Raw genomic sequence first — 18,134 nt, 5'->3', positions numbered from 1 at the left:
TGATGCACCCCAGATTGAAGTTGATTCTGGCTTCAGATTCTTTACTACTTTGGTCTGGTGTGTTGATGTTAGATTAGCTCTGAAAAGAAGCTAGAGAAGGCATTGGTAGGTCATCTTGAGAATTGTCACTGGCTATGCATGCAACTTGTGCTTTGGCAGTTACTCTGAAATCAGTGGGGTTAGCATTGTCCAAGAAGAAATAATTGAAAACTAGACCGTATTTGTCAGTTTGGCGAGATGTGTGGTCACTGGGGGGTATTTTCTTATCTTCTGATCAGTGATGACGTTGAGTACTTTTGCAAAGGGAACCAGTGTTGGGGAAATGCATAGATTTGATAGCTTCTCTGGCTATTTTTGGAATGAAGTGTAAAGTTCTGGTAAGGGAAATTAATTATATTTTGGTCAGAATCAGTTTTAGGAAGAATTAACTCATCCAGATTGCATAGAGAGGGAAAAAGTATAGAACCATGTGATACTCCACTAATTAGTGAAAGGGCGGGTGATCTAAACAAGCCTATTTTTACAAATTAATATTGGCAATAGGCAGTGGTGGCTGGCATGGCTCGTGGGTGGCGGGTGCGTGGGGGTGGTCGCGGGCACAGGGGGGTAGTGTGAGGATGCGCATAATAAAATAAAACAATTTACTTACCTACCCGCCGGGTCCTCCGTCTTTGCTCCTGAGGAAACAGGAAGCACAGCCAGGCCCCACTGACCAATCACAACACTGCAATTCAGCTTTGTGATTAGTAGGCACCCAGGCGTCTCTGACCAATCACAATGCTGCAATGCAGCGTTGTGATTGGTTTTGAGCATCCTGCTTTGACGCTCAATCAGGGAATGGAGGCCTGGGCATGTTCTCCACGCAGGCTGTAATGCAGCCTGCATGGAGAACGGGGAAAGTGCGCATAACTAGTTCGGGCGGCCCCAGAGGGCCGTTCAAACAGTCCTTGTGCACATAGGAGTGGGCAAACCACTCCTCCCCTGCACTGCTCCATGAGCAGAGCAGCCCCGCCCACCTGCCTGCCCACAAAGGAAGGAAACATAAAATGATAATAACTAAAAGTTATTATCATTTAATGTTTCCTCTTCTCACACTGCTTGAAAGCAGTGGGGCGACCACTGGCAATAGGAAGGATAAAACAATTTCAAGGCTTGTCCATTCCCATCCTGATAGAGATTTTGAGGACAATTGTTCCGGACAAATAGTAACAAGTAAAAACAATGCAGATTTGATTTTTTACACAATTTTGCTGGCCCGTAGAGAAATTTGTAAACTTTGGGTATCTCAATCTCCACCAAGGTATGAGGACTGGAGATTATCTGTGAAGAGAGTGGCAAATTTGGATATGTCAGTCAACGGAGGCCGCAGGCATGGATTTTGGGTACCCCTTTTGTGTTGGTGGAATTAACCAACTAACTAATTGAATTAGGAGTCCTATGATTAAGCCTCTCTTGCCCTCGGCTGAAAAGCACCTGTTTCAAGGTGGTAGGTTTTCTTTCCCCTCCACCAAAGAATCGGTGTATATTGGGTGTCCTTTGGGGGGTGAGAGCCACTATTTCAGGGTGCTTTTACATGTGACTCTACTCCCCCCAAGCTACTCATGTCAGCATTTTGAGGTTATGAGCATTTCGGCTAGATAAAAAGAGAAAAAGAGAAATGGTGTGAAAGAGGCAAATGAGGACAAAAATAAATAAAAAAAACAATTGTTCAGGACAAGTCAAGCAGCAGTAATAGACATCCATCAACCTTCTAAAATGTTCGTAGGATGTCAAATAGGATTTCAAGGGTTGGTGTTTCCGTGCTGCATTTTGGGCATAAGGCAGATTAGAAGCTGTTCAGTTAGTCAATTTTGGAGATGTGAACTAGAGGATGTAACGATGCTACTTTGTGTATGGTCTGCTTAGAAACAGTGTTATTAACAGAGGGTAGAATAACCCATTGTGCTTTGAGGGTCAAACACCCCAGAGTGCTCATAGATCGTGTATATTGCTAGCTGCCTAAGAAAATCTTTTTGAGGACATAATATTATTAGTCAGCTGTAATCTTGGATACCCTAGTGCATGGAATCGTCCACTCACCGGACTGAGCGGATCTCTCCATCTGGTGGAGGGGCCCTCCGGACGGGCCATGACGGCTGCAGCTCCGAAGCCAAAGAGAAATTGCACCTGTTCTAGATGAGGGCGCAACACAAAACGGTCCAACTCCTTCTCACAATCTTCTTGACCATGAGTTCTGCCCACATCCCCAGTCATACCCCACTATACCCACCAATGTGGTGGCACCCTCATCGAACCAGGGGGATCTCCTTGCCACAACTTCTACTCCTCCTGCTAATTTCCTGGCTGATGCCAATGTTTCTCAGAGCCCCAAGATCTAAATCTCCAGCTATGGGCACTTTGCTTTGAAAGGGTTAACCCTTTGTAAACTGCTCCCTGCAAAGTGTTCAGCAGCAATAATTCCTGACAAATTGCTTCATGCGATTTCTTGATGGCTACCATTGATCCTGCAACATGGAGGGGTCCACCACTCTGTTCCCTATTTCAAGTCGTATTGGGTCTTAGTTATTGATTTTAGGGCGACATGCTTCTGGGGTGAAAGTGTGGGTTAGGAGGGGTTGCAGTGGGGATGGAGACTGTTTTGCTGTCAGCTTTGCAATGTTTGTTTATCTATTTGTTGTCCACTGCATTCAAACATACACTTACATATTATCCTCAGCGGTATGGTTCAGGTAAATGGTCAATTAGCATGCACCTCTGGCACGCACTCCAGCTGCCTTCCTTGGTGGAGTACGACACCCCCTGCCTCCCTCTACCTATACACACTTCCGTTCCCGGTGATGGCATCCTTCCGAGTCTTTTCCTGGAATGTTAACCGACTGCTGGACCACGTAAAACACACTGCAGTCCTGGGGTGTGCTCATCGTTTCCTTCCCAAGGTGCTGATGTTCCATAAAACTCGCCTCCAGGAGAATCGTTGTCCCTTCCTGGCATGCAAAGGGTATGACAGGGTCTTTCATTGGGGCTTTATTCTGAGTTTCTGTGTGGCAGCTATTCTATTCCGTCGCTCTTTCCCTAAGGCCATCACCCAAGAAGTCAAAGACCCTCAGGGTCGATACATTGCCCTCACTAGCACAGTTGAGGGTCAGCCTGTTAACCTTGTGTGCGTCTATGCACCCCCAACAGCCCTTGATATCTCCTTTGAGACTGTGTGCTGGGACCTTTCAAATGGACTGACACTAATTGGAGGAGACTACAATGCACCAGACATGGATGCTACTGGCCCTCCCTCCACCTCCCGTCGTGCCGAGGTGCACCATCTCTCTGATAGGGCTACCGCTCTTATTCTGTGTGATGTCTGGAGGGTGTAGAACCTGCACAGCTTTAATGCACTCACACTTCGGCAGACCATCATAAACATTTTCGCATCAACCTTATATTCATGCCGGTCCCAGACTGCTGAGCGGTCTGGAGCACCCAGATCGTTCCTCATGGCAAATCAGATCAAGCCCCTCTTCTCTTTTACCCTGCCCCCCCTCCCCCAGAAGAAGCCTTCACCCCATGTGGCATCTCAACATGTGGTACCTCCAAGAGGACTCCTTCACCCAGGCCCTCTGTGATGACCATCAGAGGGTAGGCATGTTTGGGCGTAAGAGCGACTCCTTCCCTCCACATCACTCAGCTAGAGGCTCATGCACTCCCTCCAGAGAGAGGACACGTGACTGACCTTCATGGTGAGGTGCCCTGACTGTTGAATCATGTCCGCAAGGAAATCTGCCTCCAATCCCTAGAAGTAGCGAAACATCTGTGGCCCATAGCCACAGCTAGAGTCTGATAGGGGATAAAAATGGGAAGCTATTATATTGGTTGATCTCCCATCCACTGGTGAATGGCATAGTGCCTGAAAGAATGGATGACGTTGGTGTCACTCACCCCAGTCTCCCTGATATAGCTTGCACATTCACCAACTACTACGGCCACCTATATATGGCAACCTGCCCTAGTAGATCCTGGTCATGCCTCCCAAATCCTTGCTGAAGTGTCCCTCCCTCGGTTGTCCCACATCGAGATTCAGATGCTTGATGAACTGCTCATGGCCGAAGAAGTTGGGGGCGGCCATCTCTGTGGTGGCCTCCAAGAATACACACAAAGGATTCCCCGCAGATTATTACAAGACCTTTAGTGAAACCCTGACCCTCCCTGCTCCTTGCCCTTTATAATGAAGTGGCACTTTTCATCGTAATTAGATGCAGCCACTATTGCAGTGATCCAGAAGAAGCAGCCCCCCTCAACCTTCGCGCTGGCAATAGAACCACTGGAGTGTTTTCTCCAATGTGACACCCAATTGCGTGGATGGAGATGGCCTGAAGCACATGAAGACGGCATAGCGCTGTATGTCCTCCTTTAACTTACAGACCCTGAGGGGAGTGGACTCAGCTGCCTTCAAATCCTGCTACTTTTCAGGACAGTTTCAGGTCTCCGAGTGAACCCGACCAAGTCAGTGTTGGTGCCTCTGGCTCCGGGGCGAGACTACACCATCTTAACTTTTGCTATATGGGTATCTGGGTGTCACTTCACCCGGAGCTCACTTGGTCCCTCAACCTTGTATCCCTGACACATAGGGCCAAAGAAGATCTCAACAAATAGCAGTCTCTTCCGCTGAATGTGATGGGCTGTATAGCCCTGTGTAAAATGATAATTTTGCCGAGATGCCTCCATGTCTTTCAGAAACTCCCGGTCCTCCACAGTGGATTTGGCTCAGTGCCCTAGAAAAAGTTGCAACCACCTTCCTCTAGCATAGGTCCAGGCCCTGCTTGACCATGGCTCATTGTCAGTGAGGCCCATATGACCGAGGTCTGGGGATGACCAACATTAATTTGTATTATGTTGCCATCCAACTATTGGTGGTTAATGATTGGCTTAATGGAGGATTGGCAGATCTAACCTATCAGCTAGGTTTTCCCCCAAATCTGGTGCTACTTTATGCTGCTCCAATTCTGAATGCCATTCCTGCACTGACCAGGGTGGTCTTCCTTCTCTGGAGGGCTGCACTTTGCCACACTCACTGGGACAAGAGACTTACCCAGCAGACTCCCCTCTGACAGGGCACCTGGTTGTGAGAAGTGACAGCACTGGGTGGTTTTGGGAAATGGGATCTTATAGGTATAATGCTGCTAGGCGATGTGTGGTCTGGGACCCACATACGGTCCATTCAAGACCTTTAAACTACCTATACTCTTACATCCACAACATTTAATAAATACCTCCTGCTCCGGCATGCACTTCACATCCATGTGCTTCAGGATGCCCCTCTCCCTGAGTTCAGCCCACTGGAGGATAAACTGCTCATGGGCACGCAAGGTAAATGTGGTGTCTCCCAAATATATTGAATATTAAAAATCAATTCCCTAGCCGCACTGCACCACCTCCGGGCCCACTGGTAGAGTTGGATGGGTACCCTTGAGGATGGCGACTGGCGTGATGCACTGATGGCTCCTGGGGTTATCACCATGTCCTCCAGGCTGCATCTGGTTCAGACCTACTACCTTTACTGTGCCTATCTCACTCTGGCCAAGCTGCATCAGACAGGGTTTCCCTCTGAGCCAGCCTGCCCTTGCTGCACCTATGTCCCTGCTGATTTCTTTGATATGGTGTGGCTGTGCCCCAAGATCCAAGAATTTTTGTCTTCTGTGTTAGCGGAATTAACTAACGTGTTGGGATGGGAGGTGGACCTTTCCCCCGTGATGCTCTTGCTGGGGGTCTTGGAGGTTTCCAGGGCCTCGAGTGGAGCCCTGGGCGTACCTGTGTACAGCTCTCATGGTGGCCAAATGTGACATAGCCACCCGATGGAAAAATCCTGACCCCACCATATCGCAATGAAGACGTGGCATGGACTATTGCGCACAGCAAGAGCAGCCTGTATACGAAGCCTGGCGCTGCCCCTGAGACATGATCAGGTCTGGGGGAACTGGCTAGGTCAGTTGGAATGAGCCTGCACTCCACGGTATTTCCACCACTTTTTGTCCGCCGGATGAAATTATCACTGTATCCGTTTGACCTGTGTCCTGCTCACCTGGTATGATAACTGTTGTTGTACTATATGACAACTGGAGCTGTCCCGAGTGCTCTAATGTCAGTTCCTTTCTTTCCGCACTTCTGTACACGGATCCAAAGCTAGCTCCTACTTTTTTCATCAGTTGATAAACTTTATTCTCCCAAAATTTTCCAGTCAGTCCTGTGCCTCAGTGAGGATGGCTCTGAGGCTTCTGGGACTGTTGGCTTCTGCATTCTGCTCATGGATTTTGCCAGATGGCATATGCAAGCTCTCCAGGCTTCACCTTATCACATGTTCACATTGACATGGAGGCTAGATATCTAACTAATGTTATTGCTATCACGGCCAGCTCTGGTGTCCAGCTCTGGCACTATTTTGAATGGTACACATTCTTCCTGCTGGCTTATGACATAGTGAAGAATAGATTTAAGTTCAAAGTGGATAAGAAAGTAGCCAAGTAAAAGAAACACCTTCATTGACACATATTTCTGATCCACGAACCCCAGTCTTTCCATATGCAGACAAATATGGTGGAAATCGTCAGACTTAAAGGAGGGGATCAGGATGGAGTCATCATTTTACCTTGGATGGGAACATTTTGTTTGCCCTTGATGCTTGAAGAGGTCCTGCAGTTCAAAACGGGTAAAGTAATGACTAAATTGCTGAGTTTTATCCAGTCGGTAGAGGCCATATCTCAAACCTCCTTTAGCATTCAAATCTTTTAAAGTTAAGGATTCCTTTCACACAAAATATTTGGTTGTTGGTTACTCTTCACCTGCCTTGATCTTGAAATCCTCAAGAAGGTGCTTCAGTGGAAAAAATAAAGCCCACTCTCATGCCTACTAATGAGGCCTAGAATTGCAAATAATGTCACTGTAGCAACATGTTGGAGTTTTCCTTCTCTGCAGGATTACTACCAATGTTTTTTGCCTTTATCCCTCCTGGTTTCGGAACCTGTTTTTGTTTGATTTTAGGACTCTGTGCAGTTTACCACTGCTAAAAGTGCTTGTGCTCTCTCCTTTAAAATCAGTAAAATTGGCTTACCCCCAATTGGCACCTTTAATTTACTTGCAGGTCCCAAGTGGTAATACTTGTACCCAGGCTCTGTAAATTAAAAGCTACTAGTGGGCCTGCAGCACATATTTTGCCAACCACTAAAGTAGCCATTTTAAACATGTCTCAGGCTAAGGTATTGCTGCCTTTATACAGTTTTAAATTACCATATTGACCTGGCAAAATAAACCTTTTGTCAGACCTAAACCTTTCCTTTTAATACATGTAAGTCACCCCTAGAGTAGGGCCTAACCTGCCCATAGGGCAGGGTGCATTGTATTTCAAAAGTTGGACAAGCACTTTTGAGTTTTACATGTCCTGGTAGTGAAAAACTCTTAATTTTGTTTTTCACCACTGCAAGGCTTACCTCTCCCAAAGGATAAAATGGGGTGACCTTATTACATTTAATAAGGGATACCTTTTGCTTGGGGACAGGAAATATCATGTTTGGTCTCTTGTAATTTAAAACCCTCTTTAATGGTGAAATCTGATTTTTAGTCACAATTCAGAAAATGCCACTTTTAGTAAGTTGGCCTTTTATTGCCCTAACCATTTGGTACATGGAGCCTGCACACTGGGTCACATGCCTCGGTGTAGTTGGCCTTTGTGTATTCCTCCCAGAGAGTGTCACAAAGGGGGAATGGGTCTTGACGGATGGGCCATCCTGACGTGATGGGGGAGGAGGGGAGGGTGAAGCTGTCAACAACCACACTTGCACTTCAATAGGGGCTGCCTCCTGAACTAATAAAGAACTTCATACTAGTCTTTTGTCACCCCAGACAATTTGGGGCCTGGTTAGGGGATGGAAGGAAATTCTAGAGCCAGATGTGGGGGACGTCTAGAAGTTTCTCTCACTTCAAAGCTGGCACCAGTTATAAATATTGGAACCTAAGACCAACTCTTCAGAACTCTCCTGGACCTGTGGACTCTACAAGAAGAAGGTTTGCTCTGCTGCCTGAGGAGTTCCCAGCTGTTTGAGGACGACGGCTTCATCAGAACTGATGCAGTGCGACACAAGTCCTCGCATCACCAGCTCCAGATCGGTGACTTCAATGGAACTGACGCTGGGCACCACACCTCGATGCCGGACCTCGCATCATAGCTCCTGATCAGTGGCTACCCAGCACTGGACCAACGCAACAAATCTTGACGCGAGCCTCTGCAATGCAGCCCCTGACCAGTGGCTTCATTGCCCCGACACAGCATGACACATCTTGATGGCAGCATCGCAACTTCTGATCAATGGCTTCGACAGCACCAACCCAGCGTAATGCATCTCAATGCGGAACTACTCACCGCAGCTCCTGCTCGACGGGTCCCCGAATTAGTGTGCTGCAAGCCTATGCACACTTCGTATCTTTATTCCAAGGACATAAGGTACTACCTCAGTGGGGCAATCCTTGTCCTGTACCCAGCCTGCGGTCCATCGCTGTTGGCCAGAACTTGCAATTCTGTCCCTCTTCAGCGTAACCAGATAATCATAATTACCACTATTTGCTTCTAAGCGCTATCTTCACTAAAACTGTGAAACTGCATAATGCCAGTTTTACTGATGTGATTTTTGTTGTTTTGCCCTTACTTTATTATATTTTACTCTATTTTTTTTAATTGGTGTGTTTAATTTCTTGTGTTGTGTTTTCACTTTGTTGCTGTTTGTGTGCTGCCTAAATTCTTTACACATTGCCTCTGACTTAATCCTGAATGCTTTTGTGCCAAACTATCAGAGGGTTAAGTACAGATTAATTTAGTGACTTTTTGTGGTTCACCCTGACCAGGATTGTGGCTGTTGATTGAGTAGGGTTTCACCCTCCTCGACCAATAACCCAATTTCCCACACAACACTATCTCCAACAAGTACAGCATGGGAAAGAGAGGGTGTCATGGTACAACTTCTACTTCCACTACTAATGAAGTTTCCTTTCTGTGGTTCGCATCAGTTAAGCTCTGCACTCGAAGTTGCTGTTATAATTATCAACTTTTGGATGAAGAGCTAAAAGACTTCTTCTTTTAGGGACCACAAAGAGTTGCCCACCCTCTGAAAGGGGACCTGTTTGATTTCAACCTGCTAAAGCTTAAGATGTTTACACTGGCTAAGGTGCTCACACCTGTTAATACCAACAACTGGTTGTGTTCTTAGAACTGCCAGGACACAGACTAGTTTGTTGCCGGTCCAGCAGGCTTTCAGACAGTTTCTCAGTTTGACCTTACAAATTACGTACTACCCATACAAGTTCTTGTTGTTGCACTTCAGCCCAGCTCTCCAAGTATGTGTCACAAATCTTGCCTCCAATTTTTATCTACCTATGAGATCTATTGACTATTCTTCTAGGACTCTTCAGTGTTGCAATTTTTCAATCAACAATCCAAGATCATCACGGACACCCTCCGAGAAGATTCAGTTTATATGGCCTATTGATTGTTTTATTAATAATTTGCTGCGATATGATAACACACAGTTACCACCTTGATTGTCCTGGTGACTCCTGGAGCAGAATTCTAGAGAAAAGATCAAAGTTTGAAGACTTTTCACAGTGCTGGTAGTTTTGAGTTAGATGGATTTAAGAAGGTCCATCAGCATGCAGCCTGATTGTAGAAATAGCATCCACCGGGGCAAACAGAAGTCATACATTTTAATGAGGGCTACGTATGCTTAGAAAGGTACAGACTGAGAAACAATCCCTGTGGAACTCCGGTTGTAAGAGGTTTAAGATTCCATCTAAAAGTAGAGCGATAGCTAGCTTGTGAAAGTTAATAACGGTTGCATTCCTTTGAGTGCTGCACAGACAATATCCATATTTTGAAGCCTCTTTATGACCACTAGATGGTTGACAGTGTCAAACGCTGCCAACAGATATGACAAAATTAGAATGGTGCCACTTACGTGTTTGTGCACTTATCTAATGTCATCAAAGGACATAATATAGGCTTCCATGGGTCCCGTGCTCACTGTGCCACTGGATTTAAGCTAGCACGGCTGATGAGGGGTGATTCCCCAAAACCGGTCCTAGAATGCTTTTTTCCGGTCCAGGGAGAACCTGGCCTGGCAGTTCTGGCTGGACTGTTCCCATGCAGAGCAGGGTCAAGACTGATTTTGGAGGCTAGAGAGAACAATGAAATAAGTATGCAATATATGATTTAAGACGGTCCACCTTGGGCCATCCTGGGATTTTCCTGCCAAGAGCATTTTGCCTCCAGAAAGAGAGTACTTGACAAAGGAGAAAGTGAATCTCTTAGAATACAAGACAAACAAGATTAATTTAAAGGACTGTTCTTTGGCTATTCATACATTCTCCCTGAATTTGATATAATGTAACTTCATTTTAAGTAGGCCGACACTCCATTTTCTGTATTTTTGCAGAATCATCAATGTCTACCATTGACAGAGATGTTGTCTGTCCTGATCTATCCAAGAACCTATAAAAGTGTTGTCATTTAGATATAGACATCAACAAGACACGCAAGTCAACATCAGCCTGGCACAAGTGCTTTGATTATCTCAATTTCAAGGTCAAAGAAGAACAATAACCAAAACATTGTAGTCTGAATTGTCATAGTTTTACCATATTTTCCTAAAAGAATGCATCTTAGGCTAGCACCTTGATGGTCATTGGTTATAGTAAACATTCCCTTGGTGAAGCAGCTCCTTGTTCACAGGCATGTAAAGAGATTGCGCAGTGTTGTTTCAAAAGCACTTCCCTCTGCATGTGATTCGTTTAAATTGGCCAAAGTGTGCTTTGCAGGTGAGTCCAACAGATGTTGCATGCAGGTCCTGTAGTGCTTTTGTAAAAATTGTTACCCAACAGTGGGTTCTGTGCTTTTCCCATGTTGTTCGTACTGTTTCCTAGCCCTCCAGTGGGCCTCCCAAATGAAAAGTGTTCAAATAGTATATGTCTGTCTGCCTTTCCACTGACAGACTCTGAACATTTCCATGTCCTGTGGTCCCCTGTTCAATTGTGGGGGGTGCAGTCTTCCCAGCTGGACTACTGTGAAAAAAATGCTTGCAATTTATCCTCTATTCGAAGACGCACACAAAGGCAGGTGAATTCAATCGATTTCTTATTGAGTCGAAGTGAGCATTTTCCATTTGGAATTATTTCTTGAGCCTTACGCATTTTGGAGCAGCAGCTCCTTGTTCACAGGCATGTAAAGAGATTTTTATTTTTATTCATTTATATGTTTTTTATTATTTTTATATACAGTATACAATCACAAGTACTGTTGCAGGGTTATCCACGAGTGGCAGAGATCGTTTGTACATTGATGCATATGTAGCTACCCCTTACTTCTTATCTTTTGACAGTGAAAGAGGTGTAAGGAGGAAAGGACAGAAAAAAATAGAGGTGAAGCAAAAGAGGGATAGGACAGGCATATAGAGAGGTACAGTCTCTTGGCATTACATTGGTGAAAGCTATACAAACTGCATTACGACTTTCAGATATTCAGGGACTATGAGTCTATGAGACTATGAGCTCTGTTGTGGTCTGCGCATTTGGTTCGAGGATCGGTCAGCTAAGTGTGGAGGCCAGTTGTTTATGGGGGTTTATAAGGATCCAGGTACGTGTCCAGAGCTTCCCACAACCCCCTCGAGAACGCTTTCCAGGGTGAGTGCTGTAGCGCGATGCTGTCCACTCCTCTGAGGTGTGTGACCCAGTTGATACATCTTTTGTAGTTAGTTTTGCTTGTATCTTTCCAGTTGGTTAGTACCACTTTAACCGCTGCTGTCAGTAAAAGGTCTATTAGATCTTTATCCCGCTCAGAGCTAAAATTCGTGTGTATAACCACCGTTGTGAGGGAGGCGAATTAACTAAACTCTGGCTGCTCCGCAAAGCTTTCTGGACCCCACCCCAACTACACACACTAGGACTCAGGGAGGACTCCCTCTGCTGGAACTGTAACAAAGTGAAGGGGGATCTAGCACACCTTATCTTTCATTGCCCAACACTCAAGGTATTCTGGGGAAAGGTATTTGACTTCATCAATAATGTAAAAGAGATTATTAGCCCCACTAGGGATCACTATTCACAGTAATATATTGCAACCAACTTCTAGTTTCTCTCTTTGTATAATGGGCATAGACAAGACTTATTTTCACTTTTGTTTTTGCAAATGTTTTGAGGAAATGGATAACCTAAACGTAGGGCTCATTAACAGCACAGTCAGCACTTTCTTGATATTTATATAAGTAATGCCTCTGCTCAAGCAAACCCTCAGATTGAGTAAATGTAAAACCATTCTGCAAGTTGTGTACCCAGAAAGGATCCTGTTGGATATGTACTAAGAAGATACAATCATGCTCAAAGGAAATTCTTCACACAATGACCTTTGAGAAATTGTACTGCCCTTTCTTTTCTGACCCAGGGCCTGCTTACTTAACCTTGGCATGGCTGTATTGTGCCTTTTAATTTATTACCCCTTGGTCTGGAGACGAGTGAATGTGGGGGTCATAGATAATCCAACTATGGCACCTCGTGGTTTCAGGGGAGATCTCTTGACAGCCTGTTGCTTGCTACTTCCACAACTATAGCTCTATTCAGTAGTAAAGTTACAGCTTTATTGAGCATTGTTTCCACCCACATGAATAGGGGATATACTGCCAGGAAGCCAGTTTCATGCAAATCCCAACGGATTATACAGTTTGAAATTTACAGTTTAAACTGTACTCAAGGGTTACATTACTGCTTTATGCTTGCACTTGTTTGACCAGACTGTCCTATGTGCTGAGACACTGCAGTTACAGATACTCACTTGATAATATGAATGCTCATTGATGTGTTGTGTTCTGGGTATGGTAGTAAATTTGGAAAGACAAAGCGCGCATGGAAGTTTCTACAAATGTCCCTCTTACCGGATAGATGTACGCTAGCTCTATTATGTATGTGCACTGACTTTCACTAGTAGATGTCTCAAACCCTGAAAATCAAAGACAGTTCTAACATAAAGTTATTTGCCACTGGGTTGTAGAACCGCACCCAGAGTCGAAATGCTAAATCCAGCTGAGGAGTCACATTACTGTTAAAAGTTTATGAATGAATGCTGGCCATTGAAAAGTAAGTTGGAGATAATGTTCAAATCCCAGCAAAATCAACTGAACATTGTATTCTATCTGGTATCAATAAAAAAGAGAACAATGCCAAAGAGACACTTCAGTCCACACTGTCTTATATATGAACATTCATTAGTAATCTTAGGCCTTCATGAGTGTGGACGTTTGTTTCAACAAGATGATTAACCCTTTTAGATTAACAGTTGGGATGAAAAAGAATATTTAATAAAAGTGCCATATAATCACCTTGGAGAAAACTTGCCATTCTACTGTCTTGAATATTGTTTGTTGACTAGAAAGTCAACATGTCCAGGACAGATAGTTCCTTGACTGTTTGGAAGCCCATATTCATTAAAAAAATGTCTTTTGTGAGGAAGTGGAAAACATCAGTAAGTAATTTAACTACATTGAAACTGTGTTTCTTTTAGGTTACTATGCTTGGAGGAATGAACAACGTGGATCTTGGTTCATTCAATCTCTTTGCAAAGTCATCACAGAACATGGGAGACAACTGGAGATCATGCAGATCCTGACCAGAGTCAACTGCATGGTTGCCACTGATTATGAGTCTGAACACCCTGATTACCAAAAAAAGAAGCAAGTGCCTTGTATTACATCAATGCTGACTAAAGAACTTTACTTAAAAACATGAATTCAATATGGAGCAGGTCTTTCCTGCCAGTCAGTGTAAAATGTTTGTTTAAGAAAAGTCAATTTACAGTGCACTTAAAGCACACGGATTGCATACCATTGGCTGGCTTTAATGTCATTCTCATTTGCTTTTTTTTATTTGTTAACTTGTGTGGGCTTATTTCTTCTATTCATCTCTCCCCTGGCGTTTGAACGTATTACCTATGTCCTTCCACTGCTCCTTTTTCAGGCACTTTTTACTTTTTCTTTTTGGTTAAGGGCTCCACAAGTGTGCATATGTTTATACCGGCTGTCTCCCTTGTCCATTTCTCTTCCCTCCTCCATCACACTCCATTGTGCTCCCTTTTGCCATATATTTCTCCCCCACCCCCTCTTTTATGCACTCAGCTTTGTGGGCTTCAAGCCGTCAGCTCCATGTTGCTGTTTTTGGCTGTCTTTTGCTTCCCCCCTGCCCTCCGTGTTGACCCCCAACGACACCCTCTGTGTTGCCTCCGTCCCCTACCTGCTTTCAATAAACAAGCTTTTGTTCTTTTTTTAATTTACCAATTCAACTCTGATCAGTAAATAAAAAGAAGAAAAAAAGCACCCATGTCATTTTGTAGGGCGCGTGCATGCATGGCGCTCATGCCTGCATAATATCGCAGCCAGTCGCATCATAAGACTTTTTTTCACCTCTTTAGCCATGCTGCAAAGCATCGGGGATGCTGTACATCATAAGGCCGGATCTAGTGACTTAGTTAACTAATATGTCCACTGTAGGGACCTGTGTTCGAACTCATGGGTCCACTCAGCCTTTCATCCTTCTGAGTTCGATAAAATAAGGACCGTTGGGTAACAATAAAAATTTGTTATTCATCGCCAAGATGCCCGTGGGTGAATGTGTGCTTCATAAATACACGTTATGTTACAGCATCACTAACATCACTGGCAAAGCCAATAGGTCCCAAAGGCGAAACTTAATGGCTTTGACAACCCATGCTTGATTATCGATTGTCACAATTCTGTTCACTTTTCTGCATTTTAAAGGCATTTTGTAAAACTGTAGTTTTACAACCCATGAGTTTACAATAATGATTTGCAACGCATGTAAGGATAGTTATTTGGACTAATCTTACCTATTTTCTAAACTATTCCCAACATTACGTTTTTAATATGGAGAAGCTCTACAACCCATTAATTTCTGTGCATGTATTTGCAGCTGTATGTTTAGCTTTGACCTACAAGTTATGTAATATCTGAGAACCTTGTCTTGTCAATGCTCACAAAAGAGAATACTTTACAATCTTATGCATTAAACTGAAGATTCTAAAGATTTCTGCTGTTTGTGACAAGTTATTTATGCGCAATACCGAGCTGTAATTGTATGTCATTGCACACTTCAGTGACCAAAGGTGACATCAAAGAGAATTACATTTGTCTCCCATGGATAAAGTCAGTGAGACAGTGGTATGACAAGTTCTTATAATTTAAAATGTTGTGTCCATCTGATAAACAGTTATATACCCCAACGCTACTCAGGAAGTCCTCATTGGTGAACTGAATCTATGGCTTGTGTCTGGTCCGGATACAATATATTTGTATCTGTACACTAGTGTCCGTGGTTTTTAGTGAACTAGTTTTACCTTTTTCAGTGATTCATGTTGATTCATGTTGGGTATAATGAAAATGCCATTTTGTTTAACCGCAGCCATTTTGTAGGCTTATGTTATAGCTATGCCTGCACTTTTGCCTTTTGACAAGGTAACCATATCACGCTAGTGCCCTCGGCATTGGGCGCTTTAATTCCTTAGGTCCTGTGCATTATTTGGATCTTTTTAAAAGTACCCCGTTTGGCTGTATTTCATTTATTTTTTAGTTGCATTATTCCTTGATTTTAAATCCGCATACCTGCACATTAAAACTATTATACACACCGCGGCTTCAGCGGATCCCCAGCGCGGTGAAACTGACACCTAGCGCCATCTTGGGGGTAGGAAGGGACGGATAGCGGGCGCCATCTTGGGTAGCGGTATAGCAGGCAGGCTGACTCGCTGGAAGTGTATTTAAGGCGGTGAAGCTTGCGGGTGAGCCTTGACAAGGTAACCATATCACGCTAGTGCCCTCGGCATTGAGCGCTTTAATTCCTTAGGTCCTGTGCCTTATTTGGATCTTTTTAAAAGTACCCCGTTTGGCTTTATTTCATTTATTTTTTAGTTGCATTATTCCTTGATTTTAAATCCGCATACCTGCACATTAAAACTATTATACACACCGCGGCTTCAGCGGATCCCCAGCGCGGTGAAACTGACACCTAGCGCCATCTTGGGGGTAGGAAGGGACGGATAGCGGGCGCCATCTTGGGTAGCGGTATAGCAGGCAGGCTGACTTGCTAGACCTCTATTTAAGGCTATTATGCAAGCGCGCAGTGTTTGCGCGCAGCGGGCGCGTTGTATTCGCGCCGGAGTCGTGCCAGAGTCCAGCCCGTCTGCGCCCGTCCGACTTTTCTAAGTTAACTAATGCGTTATCCTCTCCCAAAGATATCTTTAAAATTGTTGATTCTTTGTGCACCTTGCAAGTGCCCGACCCTATTGTTAGCTCCCAAGATTTTTGTAATAGGATCGCCCAGTTTTTCCATTCCAAAATAGCCGACATTTATTCTGCCCTTGAACTGCAAAGGGCATCGATGCCTTCCCACTTCTGTCACATCCCCCCCAGCAAACGGAAGCTTGACTCCCGCGGCGAGCTTGTCTAGTTTTCCCCCGCTTTCCTTATATCAACTGGACTTGCTGTTGAGTAACACCAGGTCGGGGTCCCCTTTGGACCCTTGTCCTCTTAAAGTTTTTAAGGATTGCAGGGAAACCTTATTGCCCTTGTTTCTGGACATCATGAACAGGGCAATGCAGGAGGGCAGCTTCCCCACTCCATGGAAGAGTGCTGTGGTCAAGCCGCTTTTAAAAAAGCCAACCTTGGACCCTGAAACTCTTAAGAATTTTTGGCCTATTCATTGCTCCCTGCACCTGCAAAAATGCTGGAGACTCATCTGAATGAACATCTGTCGGCCTTCCTTGACTCTTCGGGCCTCCTGGATCAGTCCCAGCACGGTTTCCGGAGGTTTCACAGCACGGAGTCGGCTCTCACGGTTGTGCTAGATAACATTCGTACGGAGGTTGACCAGGGCCATACTACTCTTCTAGTCCTGCTAGACCTGACAGCCGCCTTTGACACCCTATCCCCCTCGATTTTAACAGCTCGTCTTATGGAGATAGGGGTGGAAGGTTCGGCCTTGAGCCTTCTGGCCTCCTTCCTAGATCAGAGGGAACAGAGGGTCAAATTGGGCGAGTTTCTATTTCCATCCCTGCCGGTACAATGTGGGGTCCCACAGGGGTCGGCACTTAGCCCGACCCTTTTCAACATTTATGTGGCCCCACTTGCCAGGTTAATTAGATCTTACGGGATGGAGGTGGTTTCTTACGCTGATGACACCCAGATCATGGTGTCCCTCTCACACTCGGACAATTCCTCAGCCCTCAGCTTTAGGAATTGCATGGAGGCAGTTTCTCAGTGGGTGATATATAACTCACTGAAGCTGAATGGGGAAAAAACCGAGGTTCTTGTCTTTGGTGGTAGGAGGGACATCTGGACTTCTGAGTGGTGGCCTCCTACTCTGGGAGTTTGTCCTATTTCTACGGACTCGGCCCAGAATTTAGGAGTTCTGATCAACCCCCTTCTTTCTTTGGCTCAGCAGGTAAATAGGACGGTTGCCACCTGTTGGGGCATCATTAACATCCTTAGGAAAATGAAAAACTACCTAGCCCCACAGGCTCGCAAACAAATTGTGATTTCATTGGTTGCCTCACGGCTTGACTATTGCAACGCCCTTTATTCTGGCATAGATAAAGGTCTTGGGCAACGCCTGCAAACCGCCCAGAATGCGGCAGCAAAATTTGTGCTTGATGCCCCGAGGCTTTCCTCGGCTACTGCTGCTAGGAAGAGTCTGCACTGGCTCCCAATCTATGCCAGGATTACTTTTAAGACCCTCTGTCTGACCTACGGGGCGTTATCTGGTCTTGGAGTGGGGGGTGTTAGGGACCTGTTGGCACCCTATGCCCCCTGTAGAAATCTTCGCTCCTCTAGAAAGAGCTTGCTATCAGTGCCTCGTTTCAAGAGAGTCAAGTGGGGAGGAAGGGCTTTCTCCTCTCTAGCCCCCATGTTGTGGAATGCCCTCCCTACTGAAATTAAATCCCAACAATCTGTCTCTCTTTTTAGGAAGGCATTGAAGACATGGCTTTTTGTCAAGGCATATCCGTGATTTTGGTTCTGTGTCTATTTGATTTTACATTGTTAGGCGCCTTGATG

General features: G+C 44.9%; 1 protein-coding gene across 2 annotated transcripts in view; it reads left to right on the top strand.

Annotated features, from left to right (window-relative positions):
- Window positions 1-15,111, top strand: part of LOC146866980 (caspase-7-like) — a 198,392-nt gene extending 183,281 nt beyond the window's left edge. For both annotated transcript variants that reach the window (XM_085603348.1, XM_085603349.1), the window contains exon 7: window positions 13,577-15,111. In XM_085603348.1, coding sequence (XP_085459474.1) covers window positions 13,577-13,800 — 224 coding nt within the window. In that variant the 3' untranslated portion in view covers window positions 13,801-15,111. The remainder of the gene's footprint in view (window positions 1-13,576) is intronic.
- Window positions 15,112-18,134: the final 3,023 nt, after the last annotated feature.

The sequence above is a fragment of the Triturus cristatus genome, chromosome 1_2, assembly GCF_964204655.1.
Source record: "Triturus cristatus chromosome 1_2, aTriCri1.1, whole genome shotgun sequence".
In the NCBI taxonomy this organism is placed as follows: Eukaryota; Metazoa; Chordata; class Amphibia; order Caudata; family Salamandridae; genus Triturus; species Triturus cristatus.
The sequence above is the reverse complement of the archived record's forward strand: the minus strand, read 5'-3'. Positions and strand labels throughout refer to the sequence as shown.